The 15,157-nt window shown below is 46.5% G+C and overlaps 1 protein-coding gene across 2 annotated transcripts in view; it reads right to left on the minus strand.

Annotated features, from left to right (window-relative positions):
* Positions 1-1,771: 1,771 nt before the first annotated feature.
* The window catches only part of LOC110500728 (arylsulfatase J), a 31,418-nt gene continuing 18,032 nt past the window's right edge, over positions 1,772-15,157 (minus strand). For both annotated transcript variants that reach the window (XM_036958210.1, XM_021578252.2), the window contains one exon: positions 1,772-3,811. In XM_036958210.1, the coding sequence (XP_036814105.1) occupies positions 2,443-3,811 (1,369 nt within the window). In that variant the 3' untranslated portion in view covers positions 1,772-2,442. The remainder of the gene's footprint in view (positions 3,812-15,157) is intronic.

The raw sequence follows: 15,157 nt of genomic DNA on the forward strand, positions 1-15,157 counted from the left end.
GTCGTCCTTGGTTACATTCTTGAGCTATGACCTGCAGTGCATCCCATGGGGAGAGCGGCTTAGCATGGGGATCTGGTCATGATTAAAAAACGACATTTTAGATTTACAGGAGAGAAAAGAAAAAACTACAGAAATGGGTCTCTTTACTCAATTGTAGCACCACCAGTAATAGCACCAAGCAAAAGGCTCACATTAATACGAGCATGTGGAATGCATGTAAAGAGCAGCACTTAACAACAACACACTTTTATAGAAATACATTTAGGTGGGGATCTATCATCATCAAGCATTGTATATAGCTTTAGGGGGCATTTAACAGTCATTTAGCATCATTAAATGACTGATTTGGCCATAAAATACAAATAAAACGAAGCAACGGCACCTCTTTCGTTTTTTAAATGTTGGGGTGCGTACCTCATCAAAAAGTGTGCATTCGGCCTCCCGAGTGGTGCAGTGGTCTAAGGCATCAGTGCTAGCTGTCCGACTAGAGATTCTGGGTTCAAGTCCAGGCTCTGTCACAGTCGGTCGCGACCGGGAGACACATGGGGCGGCGCACGATTGGCCCAGCGTCGTCCGGGTTAGGGGAGGGTTTGGCCGGGCAGGGATGTCCTTGTCTGATCGCGCACTAGCGACTCCTGTGGTGGGCCGGGCGCAGTTCACGCTGACACGGTCGCCACAGTGTTTCCTCCGACACATTGGTGCGGCTGGCTTCCGGGTTAAGTGGGCATTGTGTCAAGAAGCAGCGTGGCTTGGTTGGGTTGTGATTCGGTGGACGCACGGCTCTCGACCTTCACCTCTCCCGAGTCCGTATGGGAGTTGCAGCAATGAGACAAGACTGCAACTACCAGTTGGACACCACGAAACTGGGGAGATAAAGGAGTAAAAAAAATAAGATCAAAATACAAAATAAAATAAATAAGTGTGCCTGTGTGACCACGCCATGGAACAGGAAGTCAAATTAAACACTTTGACGTATTGGTTGCGAGTTACGTTCCTCTGCCCATCCCATGTGAGTTGTTCCCATTAATGGGATTTCTGTTTTTCCCTTGAACGTTTTGCTGTTCAACACTAAGACTGATAAATCTGATAAATTTGAGCTTTATATTATTTTTCTGGTCACAAATAAACACTGACTGCCGCCCGACATATGAGACAAATGGGTCTGATAAAAATGGCAATAAATGCTTGAGACAGGGAGCGAGAGAGAGAGGGAGCGAGAGAGAGAGCAGGAGTGAGAGGGCAGGAGCGAGAGAGCGGGAGCGAGAGAGAGAGACAGGGAGCGAGAGAGAGAGCGGGAGCGTGAGAGTGGGAGCGAGAGAGAGAGAGACAGGGAGTGAGAGAGAGCTGGAGCGAGAGAGCGGGAACGAGAGTGGGAGCGAGAGAGAGAGAGAGAGAGAGAGAGAGACAGGGAGCGAGAGACAGGGAGCGAGAGAGAGCGGGAGTGAGAGAGAGAGAGAGACAGGGAGCGAGAGAGAGCGGGAGTGAGAGAGAGAGAGAGAGAGACAGGGAGCGAGAGAGAGACAGGGAGCGAGAGAGAGAGTGGGAGCGAGAGAGAGACAGGGAGCGAGAGAGAGACAGGGAGCGAGAGAGAGACAGGGAGCGAGAGAGAGACAGGGAGCGAGAGAGAGACAGGGAGCGAGAGAGAGAGACAGGGAGCGAGAGAGAGAGAGCGGGAGCGAAAGAGAGAGAGCGGGAGCGAGAGAGAGAGACATGGAAGTACAGAGAGAGAAAGATGGTGAGAAAGACAAGAGGTGGAATGAGACAAATGAGAGAATGAGAAAAACATATTTTATTTTGTTAGCTAATTTCTTTTACATTCAGGTTTACCTGGTGCCAGACTAGACAGAACTAATGGGGAGAACATAGACTGTTCTCAAGTTCAGACGGACTGTACTCATGAAACAGAGTCAATCTCATTTGACTATCCAATATAAATCCGACATTTTGTTTTCATTTTCTTACAACACTACAATCAACAGCTAATATAATATAACTATTAATCTTTTTTCTTTTTTTTTAGCCCAAATATATGGTGCCGTCTACAAAGATTAATTCTATATTTATTTTCTCTTTGCCTAAATGTCAGAAATCTAATAAAAATCGTAAGGTCACAGAAGTTCAAGCATGCAATCAAAATCTAGAAAAATAAACATTATTTAAAGGCCCTAACTCATAGTCTTGAGGTCATAGGTGCTGGGTCTGACAGTAGTTATTAAAGTGGGTTGTTTCCTTAAAGCCTACTCTCTGAGGCAAATATAGGTCCATTTGTCCATTGAGTTCATGTAATATCCAAAGCACCAGTCCATTAAAGTCTTCAAATCATTGAGCAGGACAATCTTTAAAGAGCGATCGTGTGTCAATCCCTGAGATCTGACCATCTAAAAGTCTTTCACAACAAAAAGGCACAGCAATAAATAAAAAAACTAGTCCTCCACCTTTCTTTCAGTCCTTCACCTTCCTCTTCTTCACTTTCTTCTTCCGTCTCTTCTTGGCCAGGTTGTTGGTAAGGAGGTTAGTCTCTCTATCATCTTCATCCTCTTTGTACCAGGGTCCCCACACCCCTCCGTTGAAGTTAGGATTGGAGCGGGAGTCTTTAGCCGGGTAGCGCACCGGGATGGCCGTCCTATTGTACTGTGCTAGCCGCATTAGCATCTTCTTCACTATGTGTGGGTAGCGTAGAGACAGGTCCACTCTCTCGTAGGGATCGGCTATGATGTTGAACAGCCAGACGGACTTCCCCTGGTCCCAGCGGACATATTCGTTATGCCAGCGGTTGGTCAGAAGCAGATTGGAGAAGGTCTGCGGAGGGACCCAGTCGCTGTAGCCAGGCACCCCCGTGAGAAGCTTCCAGTGGCCCACCCGGAGGGCGGCTCGGATGGCCGTATTCCAGAGGCCATAGCCAGCCTTCCATGAGCCGTTCTTTGCCTTGGTGTAGATCGGGTCGATGTTGTGCAGAATGTCGTGGCGGGGGGACTGGCGGCCCTCGCTAATGGCCTCCCACACGTCGTAGCCATCCAGGTTGAGATCTTCGTCCAGGGTCCCCTCCCCCAGGGACACCAGGGTGGGGAACCAATCTGTGATGTGGATCAATGCCCGGCATCGGGTCCCCTTGTTCAGTAGCAGGGGACTGTGAACGAAGCCTACGGCCCGGATTCCCCCCTCCCAGTAGGTGGCCTTGCTCCCCCTGAGAGGCCAGTTGTTGCCCCCGGCCATGGGCTGACCCCCGTTGTCTGACGAGTACACTATCACTGTATTGTCGTAGAAACCGTAACGCTTCAGTGCCAGCGTGAGGTTGTGGACGGCCTCGTCCAGGCAGGACACCATGGCGGCGTACTTGCGACGATGTAAGTTAGGGATGGACTTGTAGCGCTCCAAGTAGCGAGCGGGCACCTGTAGCGGGGAATGGACTGCCTGAAAGGCCAAGTAGAGGAATAAGGGTTTCTGGGGGTTGTGGTGTGCCAGGATGTCCACAGCTTTTTGGGTGAACATCAAGGTTGAGTATCGGCCCCGATCCTGTTCCCAGGCTGCCTCCTCCCCTTCGTACAGGTCATAGCCACACATGCCGGGACCGTCACATTTATAGTGGCTGTAGTAGTCACCACTACCCAATAGGGACCCAAAGAATGTGTCAAAGCCGCGCTGAGTGGGCATGCAGCCACGCTTGTAGAAGCCCAGGTGCCACTTGCCCACCATATGGGTGGCGTAGCCTGCCTGCCGGAGCTTTTGGGGTAGTGTGACATTCTCCAGGGGCAGGCAGTTGGCCTGGGTGGGCCTGATGACCGAGTGCTGGAGGCCCGTGTGGATCTGGTACCTGCATGTGACACAGAGAAAAGAAAGGCTGTTAGTCAATCAACCAGTCAACCAATCGACCAAGCAAATCTTATCTATGACCTTTGCTACAAAGTACACCTCTAAAGAGAAGGCCAAGGTGACCGTGTCTAGGAAACATAGCTAGTTTAGATAAACATTGTGAAGAACCAGAGCGCAGAGGGAGAGACCATCCTCATCTGGCCAGTCAGAGTATCCAAAACCAGTCATACATCAAATAAAGTGTTTGCTAACATTTACAGTTAAATATAATATAGTTGGATGCAGTATTGTGGTATGACAGGTCCAGACATGTGTCTGCCATGATTCTACCATGGTGTTTGGATTTCTCGTTCCTCACTATCTGACATACACCCGTTAGCTTGGCTTCCTAAACCTCGAATCCTTGGAATTCTATGCTTGAATTGTAGAATTCTATGGTATATGATGTGCACAGAAATAGTTCCAGATAGGTATAGGCTATACTAGAAAGATACTTTTTATACAATTTGAATATGATACGGTATGATTTCCAAATAAACCAAACAGTCTGCCAAGGTTCTGGTAACACATTGACAATTCATCCAGTTTAAGTTTCTAAAACGCCAGATTAGGTCGTTTCTTTCACTCTACAATGAATCCTTTCACAGACATTTTAAATGCAATGAGACAGGACAGAATCAGCGTTGTATTACACACAGTACGCATTACTCAATCTAATTCTAATCGCAATGGACTCAATCCAAAGCCAACAGGTATAGACTGACAGCTGAACGAGTTTGACAGGAGATGTCCAAGAGCAATATGCCAGAGGATGAAGTCATTGTAGTGGTGAAATGACTTAACAGCTACAATTACCCCTGGACTGACTTCATCATTGTCTGACTCTCCTGCTATCAGACAGAGAAAACCAGACTTCCTCAATCCCTTTTTTCTCTCCCTTCCTCCTTTGCCTTCCCCTCCTCCCCTTCTCACTCATCCCTCTTTCTCTGCTGTGGCCAGTGGCAAAAAGGCACAATCACTCACCAGGGAAATGGTAAATGACATAAGCGGTCGGTGTGCACTTTGAAAAAGGAGGCTTCGTTTGGAGGGTGGTCTGGCGAACCAGGGGTTTCTTAGCCGCATCTTAAATGATTTCAAACGTATCCACAGCACCAAAACACTCGCTTTATTCACACTTGGACACAGTTATATTTAAGTCTTTGCATGTCATTTTAGCAAACTGTATCTTGGAAGTGCAAATACTGTAGTCTACTTACTGCAGTAACATCTTGCCCTTGACTTGAACTTTAATAGCAGATAGCATTACTCTATGTGTGTAAGGGAAACTGGCTATTAAATCCCTGGAAAACATTTAGTTTAGTTGATGAAACATTGGAGTGTTCTTAGTGGTTTTAGATTTAATTGGTTGTTCCCCTAGGTAATTCACTTAAAATGTTCACACAGCATTAAACTGTCAGACAGATGTTGACCAGGGTTTGCAAAATGACATTAGGTGTGTGTGTGGTTTGCGAGCTGTATGTGTGTGTGCGTTAGTGTGCGTATGCCTGCGTGTGTGTTTGCATGCTAAATGACAGAACAGGGATTAGCTAATGGACATCAGAAAAAAGTGGGGGTGAGGGTAATGGTGTAGTCTCTGTATTTGTATTTGTTAAGGATCCCCATTAGTTCCTGCCAAGGCAGCAGCTACTCTCCCTGGGGTTTATTATGGATCCCCATTAGTTCCTGCCAAGGCAGCAGCTACTCTTCCTGGGGATTATTATGGATCCCCATTAGTTCCTGCTAAGGCAGCAGCTACTCTTCCTGGGGTTCATTATGGATCCCCATTAGTTCCTGCCAAGGCAGCAGCTACTCTTCCTGGGGATTATTATGGATCCCCATTCGTTCCTGCCAAGGCAGCAGCTACTCTTCCTGGGGATTATTATGGATCCCCATTAGTTCCTGCCAAGGCAGCAGCTACTCTTCCTGGGGTTTATTATGGATCCCCATTAGTTCCTGCCAAGGCAGCAGCTACTCTCCCTGTTGATTATTATGGATCCCCATTAGCTGTTGCCAAGGCAGCAGTTACTCTTCCTGGGGTTTATTATGGATCCCTATTAGTTCCTGCCAAGGCAGCAGCTACTCTTCCTGGGGTTTATTATGGATCCCTATTAGTTCCTGCCAAGGCAGCAGCTACTCTTCCTGAAGTGTATTAAGGATCCCCATTAGCTGCTGCCAAGGCAGCAGCTACTCTTCCTGGGGTTTATTATGGATCCCCATTAGTTCCTGCCAAGGCAGCAGCTACTCTTCCTGGGGTTCATTATGGATCCCCATTAGTTCCTGCCAAGGCAGCAGCTACTCTTCCTGGGGTTTATTATGGATCCCCATTAGCTGTTGCCAAGGCAGCAGCTACTCTTCCTGGGGTTTATTATGGATCCCCATTAGCTGTTGCCAAGGCAGCAGTTACTCTTCCTGGGGTTTATTATGGATCCCTATTAGTTCCTGCCAAGGCAGCAGCTACTCTTCCTGGGGTTTATTATGGATCCCTATTAGTTCCTGCCAAGGCAGCAGCTACTCTTCCTGAAGTGTATTAAGGATCCCCATTAGCTGCTGCCAAGGCAGCAGCTACTCTTCCTGGGGTTTATTATGGATCCCCATTAGTTCCTGCCAAGGCAGCAGCTACTCTTCCTGGGGTTTATTATGGATCCCTATTAGTTCCTGCCAAGGCAGCAGCTACTCTTCCTGGGGTTTATTATGGATCCCCATTAGCTGTTGCCAAGGCAGCAGCTACTCTTCCTGGGGTTTATTATGGATCCCCATTAGCTGTTGCCAAGGCAGCAGCTACTCTTCCTGGGGTTTATTATGGATCCCCATTAGCTGTTGCCAAGGCAGCAGCTACTCTTCCTGGGGTTTATTATGGATCCCCATTAGCTGTTGCCAAGGCAGCAGCTACTCTTCCAGGGATCTGGCAAAATGAAGGCAGTTGTACCATTTTTAAAACATTACAATACATTCATAACAGATTTCACAACACACTAAGTGTGTGCCCTCAGGCCCCTACTCCACTACCACATATCTACAACACAAAATCTATGTGTACGTGTGTATAGTGTGTATGTTATTATGTGTGTTTGTGTTCCTTCAGAGTCCCCGCTGTTCCACAAGGTGTAACTCCATACAGTACAGTATACTATGCCTCAGGAGTCAGTCAGTTGGGAGGACTGTCTGTCTCAGTGAACAACTGAACACATGGAGCACCTCCTCCTCCACCTCCACCTCTCCTTCTCCTCCTCCTCCTCCTCCACCTCTCCTCCTCCTCTACCTCTCCTCCACCTCTCCTTCTCCTCCTCCTCCTCCACCTCTCTTCCACCTCTCCTTCTCCTCCTCCTCGTCCTCTCCTCCTCCACCACTCCACCTCTTTTTCTCCTCCACCTCTCATTCTCCTCCTCCTCTCCTCCGCTTCCTCCTCCACCTCTCCTCCTCCTCCTCTCCTCCACCTTTCCTCCTCCTTCTCCTCCACCTCTCCTTCTCCTCCTCCTCCCCTCTTCCACCTCTCCTTCTCCACCTCCTCGTCCTCTCCTCCACCTCCTCCTCCACCTTTCCTTCTCCTCCTCCTCCACCTCTTCTTCTCCTCCATCTCTCCTTCTCCTCTCCTCCACCTCCTTCCCCACCTCCTCCTCTACTCCACCTCTCCTCCACCACCTCCTCCTCCACTTCTCTTTCTCCTCCTCCTCTCCTCCACCTCTCCTTCTCCTCCTCCTCCTCTACTCCACCTCTCCTCCACCACCTCCTCCTCCACCTCTCCTTCACCTCTCCTCCACCTCCTTCCCCACCTCTCCTCCTCCTCTCCTCCACCTCTCCTCCTCCTCTCCTCTCCTCCTCCACCTCCTCACCTCTCCTCCACCTCTCCTTCTCCTCCACCTCTCCTTCTCCTCCTCCTCTCCTCCACAAACTTCTCCTCCTCTACCTCTCCTCCTCCTCCTCCTCTCCTCCACCTCTCCTTCTCCTCCTCCTCTCCTCCTTTACCTCTCCTCCTCCTCCTCCTCCTCTCCTCTACCTCCTCCTCCACCTCTCCTCTTCTTCTCCTCTCCTCCTCCACCTCCTCACCTCTCCTCCACCTCTCCTTCTCCTCCTAAACCGCTGTGTGGAGAAGTGTCTCTCAACGAACGCTGCACGGCCGCTATGGTAGCAAATATCGACCGTTAACAACACACTTGGTAGCAGGGTTGCTGTTTGTTCCCATGTCCTTAAGAGTGTAGTGTAATTGTAGTGTAATTACAGTACATTCAACAAGCAGAGATAGGGACATTATACCCAACATAGTATACCCAACACCCGTCATTTAAACCCCAAGATCCTCAGGGGCTCTATTTTAACAAACCTAACACAATGAGAAATATAAACCCTGGTGGTAGCACTTTTGGTCCTGGGGTTTTCATTGCCTTTATTATGAGCTCAATAGCTGCCGGTAGTGTGAAAAGAGCTGGTTTTTGATAAATAAACAAGTTGTAGGTGTGATGAGGGCTTGGCCACTCACGGGTCAATTAAGGCGTTCCATTGTTTAATAAGGCATGCGTTTGTCTCAAGTTTTGTCGGTTATTGACTGTCTTTGAGATGTCATCATCTCCAATTCGTCTGGGGCCACGGAATATTCTAGTCCTAGTCCATTGTGGATCGATACTACAGTTTATTAAATAGCAGAGGCTAACGACTGATAGCAACATAAAACAGAAACATCCAGTGTTGGCTCAATATGTTTGGATTGTTGACAGTCAACATTGTTGTAATTGGCTTCGAACGAGTACAGGCCTTAGGCATCGCACTCTTCTCAAATAAAAAATACTAAGCTCCTGTAAATTGGGTGAGACATGTGTGAGCCATGTTCTCAACAAGCCAGATATAGCCTAGGCCTGCTGTTGATATGGTGTTATAGGACTGAAACTTTTGTTTGGAGGAGCGTGTGTTTGGAAATGGGGATCGATATATACAAGGTAATGGAGTATTCACTGTAGGTGGGCCAATGTGAATGAGGAATAATTAATTCCAAAGCATGTCGGCAAAAGCCTCACAAGCATAAACCTTTTATGTATCGGCTCCTTGGCTAACGGATGGCCAGGATCAGAGAGACCAGGCACGTTGTTGTTGAACCAGCTTCCGTTATAGCAGGGAAAGGGGCTTGCTTTTTATTAAAAAATAAATACAATACAAATTGTTAAAGGAAAATAACTTAAAATGTTTCTAAAGAATGTCACCGGGTTATCTCATTCCATGATGGGCATATAACCTCCACGGAGGGGTTGTACTGTACGTCCACAATAACAACAGGAGCTGTCTGAAATCATGTAATAGCCTACATAGATAAAAAGGGGATGTCCTCTCACAGTCTTGTCAAACTTGACCTTTTAATAAAGCTTTGGTGATTGTGGTCTCACGAGAAACCCTGTATCGATAGTCTGGACGACTTGGCGACAGCATTGGGTATGACAAAAAAAAACTTTACTGAGAGGAGGAGAGGCTATGCTTGGTTTTTAAAGAGTAACTTTCATGAACATATTATTTTCTTTGTGTAAAACCAGATGTTTTAGGCTTATTTATAGTGAAACACATCAATTCTGGGCTTCATTTTGACAGATGGTTCTAAAAGTGATATATTTCGGTCTTTTAGTAGTAAATCTAAATAAATAAAGCTATTTTGGACCCTAGCGGTTGAATTTGACCATTGAAATCGTGACGTAGACAATAGTGTGCCACTGCAGCCCGCAATTCTGGGCGTTCCTGCAGGTGGACATTCCCCCCTCGAGCATCCCATTGGTTCCTTCATGAACCCCCCCCCCCCCCCCCCAAACACGACATCGTCATGTGTGGCACTTTTGGGTCTAAAGGAAAATAAGCGTATGATCTGTGTTTTCCCAGCCCCACCTCCCAGAGTCCTCCTTGCTAGCTAGCGGCAGTGACACTGCTAGACGGCGTCCTTCGCTCCCGCCTGCCCTCACAGTCGTTAACAAAACTATGGGAAAACAGTACCTGACAGGCGGGGGCGACTGTACTGGAGCACCCCCACCTTCCAGAGTGGAACGTCCCAAATTACAGGCTGCAATTGCACCCTTCTCGATGTAGAGGCACATCATCTCAAGGGAGTGGTCGGTATGAAATACACTCCTTTCTAAATGTACTGGGTGGTACAATATATTTGCATGATGCTTCCTTGACTAGACTACTGACGTAACAAAAAAATTCAAAAGGCACATTTCCACATATGACCAAATTAAACATGTTTGCTTACCGTTTCATGCACATTTCTGTGCTTTTTACGAAGAAGAAAAAAACATGTAGGATATGAGAAGTATTTGTTTATATTCGTAGCTGCATCCATCATAACAAGAAATACACACCAATCATCATTTTTTTCCAAATGTTATTACTGGTGGTGCAGTCTGCTCATAGTTGTAATATACAGTATACAGTGGGGCAAAAAAGTATTTAGTCAGCCACCAATTGTGCAAGTTCTCCCACTTAAAAAGATGAGAGAGGCCTGTAATTTTCATCATAGGTACACTTCAACTATGACAGACAAAATTAGAAAAAAAATCCAGAAAATCACATTGTAGGATTTTAATGAATTTATTTGCAAATTGTGGTGGAAAATAAGTATTTGGTCAATAACAAAAGTTTATCTCAATACTTTTGTTATATACCCTTTGTTGGCCCATTCCTCCATGCAGATCTCCTCTAGAGCAATGAAGTTTTGGGGCTGTTGCTGGGCAACACGGACTTTCAACTCCCTCCAAAGATTTTCTATGGGGTTGAGATCTGGAGACTGGCTAGGCCACTCCAGGACCTTGAAATGCTTCTTACGAAGACCCAGCGACGTTTCATCTTAAATGCCTTTGCCCTTGCTGATGGAAGGAGGATTTCACTCAAAATCTCACGATACATGGCCCCATTCATTCTTTCCTTTACACGGATCAGTCGTCCTGGTCCCTTTGCAGAAAAACAGCCACAAAGCATGATGTTTCCACCCCCATGCTTCACAGTAGGTATGGTGTTCTTTGGATGCAACTCAGCATTCTTTGTCCTCCAAACACGACGAGTTGAGTTTTTACCAAATAGTTATATTTTGGTTTCATCTGACCATATGACATTCTCCCAATCTTCTTCTGGATCATCCAAATGCTCTCTAGCACACTTCAGACAGGCCTGGACTGGCTTAAGCAGGAGGACACGTCTGGCACTGCAGGATTTGAGTCCCTGGCGGCGTAGTGTGTTACTGATGGTAGGCTTTGTTACTTTGGTCCCAGCTCTCTGCAGGTCATTCACTAGGTCCCCCCGTGTGGTTCTGGGAATTTTGCTCACCGTTCTTGTGATCATTTTGACCCTACGGGGTGAGATCTTGCGTGGAGCCCCAGATCGAGGGAGATTATCAGTGGTCTTGTATGTCTTCCATTTCCTAATAATTGCTCCCACAGTTGATTTCTTCAAACCAAGCTGCTTAACTATTGCAGATTCAGTCTTCCCAGCCTGGTGCAGGTCTACAATTTTGTTTCTGGTGTCCTTTGACAGCTCTTTGGTCTTGGCCATAGTGGAGTTTGGAGTGTGACTGTTTGAGGTTGTGGACAGGTGTCTTTTATACTGATAACAAGTTCAAACAGGTGCCATTAATACAGGTAACGAGTGGAGGACAGAGGAGCCTCTTAAAGAAGAAGTTACAGGTCTGTGAGAGCCAGAAATCTTGCTTGTTTGTAGGTGACCAAATACTTATTTTCCACCATAATTTGTAAATAAATTCATCACTATTGGAAAAAGAGCTACTGCGTAAATACTGCAATGCAGATTGGATTGAGCCCCATCTCTTCATTTTCTAGGTGATGATTACACCTTTATTCCCAACACAATGCCGCAATAAATGTGAGTCTACATTTCAAATATTTTTTGCGCCCCATGGGGGATTGGAATTTACACCGCAAGTGGCAATAGATGTCAGGAACTCGGTGCCTTATAACTGTGAGATAACTGTACAGAGCCTTATCACTGTGAGATAACTGTACAGAGCCTTATCGCTGTGAGATAACTGTACAGAGCCTTATCGCTGTGAGATAACTGTACAGAGCCTTATCGCTGTGAGATACCTGTACAAACTACAGAGCCTTATCACTGTGAGATAACTGTACAGAGCCTTATCGCTGTGAGATAACTGTACAGAGCCTTATCGCTGTGAGATAACTGTACAGAGCCTTATCGCTGTGAGATACCTGTACAAACTACAGAGCCTTAACACTGTGAGATAACTGTACAGAGCCTTATCACTGTGAGATAACTGTACAGAGCCTTATGCTGTGAGATACCTGTACAAACTACAGAGCCTTATCACTGTGAGATAACTGTACAGAGCCTTATCGCTGTGAGATAACTGTACAGAGCCTTATCGCTGTGAGATAACTGTACAGAGCCTTATCGCTGTGAGATACCTGTACAAACTACAGAGCCTTATCACTGTGAGATAACTGTACAGAGCCTTATCGCTGTGAGATAACTGTACAGAGCCTTATCGCTGTGAGATAACTGTACAGAGCCTTATCGCTGTGAGATACCTGTACAAACTACAGAGCCTTAACACTGTGAGATAACTGTATAGAGCCTTATCGCTGTGAGATAACTGTACAGAGCCTTACCACTGTGAGATACCTGTACAAACTACAGAGCCTTAACACTGTGAGATAACTGTACAGAGCCTTACCACTGTGAGATAACTGTACAGAGCCTTATCGCTGTGAGATACCTGTACAAACTACAGAGCCTTAACACTGTGAGATAACTGTATAGAGCCTTATCGCTGTGAGATACCTGTACAGAGCCTTATGCTGTGAGATACCTGTACAGAGCCTTTCCACTGTGAGATAACTGTACAGAGCCTTACCACTGTGAGATACCTGTACAGAGCCTTACCACTGTGAGATAACTGTACAGAGCCTTATCACTGTGAGATAACTGTACAGAGCCTTATCACTGTGAGATAACTGTACAGAGCCTTATCACTGTGAGATAACTGTACAGAGCCTTATCACTGTGAGAACTGTACAGAGCCTTATCACTGTGAGAACTGTACAGAGCCTTATCACTGTGAGAACTGTACAGAGCCATATTTGCTCGTGATGCACATCATTTTATTATCAGAGCGTACCACTGGACTTCTGGTAAGTATGCTTTAGTGAGAAAGTGTTGTTGGGATCAGGTACAACTATGTTTACCCACCCCCAAAACGAATAACTTCCTTCACCCACAACTTCTCACATGAAGGCATACATTTTTTTTAAGTGGTTGGGGAAAGGCTGAAATTGGGGTTGGGAACAAATTGGGAACAAAAAAGCACATATGTCTTGTTCCATGTGCATATGGTTACTGTGCGTCACGGCTGGATAGGCAGCGCTTCTTCTGTCAAAATCCATGTCGTTGCCAACCCGTTACCACTAAAACCAGCTTTTGGTTGGTCTTAAATATCCCCACCAGAGCACACTGAAATTGCCACTTCAGCACACGTTTTTAAGGACACACCTCAGATATTGCCTCCCCACCTCAGCACAAGCCAGCTCATATAAAACGGGTAAATTACCAATCCTGGCTCTAGGGTTGGAAAATAGAAGAGCGACGGCTTTACCAGGTCAAAATCACTACCGACTGTGCTTTTGACAATTACGCTGGCTTCACGCCAGCCACAAATAGAGCGTCTAGTGTCTTTTTAAAGGAAAGGAGCTGTATGTTGAAGAAGACACTTTGGAAGGAGCTGTATGTTGCAGAAGACACTGTGGAAGGAGCTGTATGTTGCATAAGACACTGTGGAAGGAGCTGTATGTTGCAGAAGACACTGTGGAAGGAGCTGTATGTTGCAGAAGACACTGTGGAAGGAGCTGTATGTTGAAGAAGACACTGTGGAAGGAGCTGTATGTTGAAGAAGACACTGTGGAAGGAGCCGTATGTTGAAGAAGACACTGTGGAAGGAGCTGTATGTTGCAGAAGACACTGTGGAAGGAGCTGTATGTTGAAGAAGACACTGTGGAAGGAGCTGTATGTTGCAGAAGACACTGTGGAAGGAGCTGTATGTTGCAGAAGACACTGTGGAAGGAGCTGTATGTTGCAGAATACACTGTGGAAGGAGCTGTATGTTGCAGAAGACACTGTGGAAGGAGCTGTATGTTGAAGAAGACACTGTGGAAGGAGCTGTATGTTGCAGAAGACACTGTGGAAGGAGCTGTATGTTGCAGAAGACACTGTGGAAGGAGCTGTATGTTGCAGAAGACACTGTGGAAGGAGCTGTATGTTGCAGAAGACACTGTGGAAGGAGCCGTATGTTGAAGAAGACACTGTGGAAGGAGCTGTATGTTGAAGAAGACACTGTGGAAGGAGCTGTATGTTGAAGAAGACACTGTGGAAGGAGCCGTATGTTGAAGAAGACACTGTGGAAGGAGCTGTATGTTGAAGAAGACACTGTGGAAGGAGCTGTATGTTGCAGAAGACACTGTGGAAGGAGCCGTATGTTGCAGAAGACACTGTGGAAGGAGCTGTATGTTGCAGAAGACACTGTGGAAGGAGCTGTATGTTGCAGAATACACTGTGGAAGGAGCTGTATGTTGAAGAAGACACTGTGGAAGGAGCTGTATGTTGAAGAAGACACTGTGGAAGCATTGGTGTTAAGTACATCTGAATGGGTCCTGAGATTCTCAACACTGGCAAATAACAAATGGAGACCTTAAAAATGATATATACATTTTTAAATATAACATTTAAGATATTGATATATCAGAATTCATCTTTAAAGTCGAGACCGTGAGGATAGAAATGGAAACGATCATTTAATGTTCACCATCCATAAGGGCACAGAGAGGAATCCATACTGGCACCAGAGAGGAATCCATACTGGCACCAGAGAGGAATCCATACTGGCACCAGAGAGGAATCCATACTGGCATCAGAGAGGAATCCATACTGGCACCAGAGCAGAATGCAAACCAGGGAGTGTTGGTTTCATGTGGATCTGGGATGATCTGGGAACCAGAGTGTTTGTTGGTTTCATGTGGGCCTGGGATGATCTGGGAACCAGAGTGTTTGTTGGTTTCATGTGGACCTGGGATGATCTGGGAACCAGAGTGTTTGTTGGTTTCATGTGGGCCTGGGATGATCTGGGAACCAGAGTGTTTGTTGGTTTCATGTGGACCTGGGATGATCTGGGAACCAGAGTGTTTGTTGGTTTCATGTGGGCCTGGGATGATCTGGGAACCAGAGTGTTTTTTGGTTTCATGTGGGCCTGGGATGATCTGGGAACCAGAGTGTTTGTTGGTTTCATGTGGGCCTGGGATGATCTGGGTACCAGAGTGTTTGT

Source organism: Oncorhynchus mykiss, chromosome 21, assembly GCF_013265735.2.
Source record: "Oncorhynchus mykiss isolate Arlee chromosome 21, USDA_OmykA_1.1, whole genome shotgun sequence".
Lineage (NCBI taxonomy): Eukaryota > Metazoa > Chordata > Actinopteri > Salmoniformes > Salmonidae > Oncorhynchus > Oncorhynchus mykiss.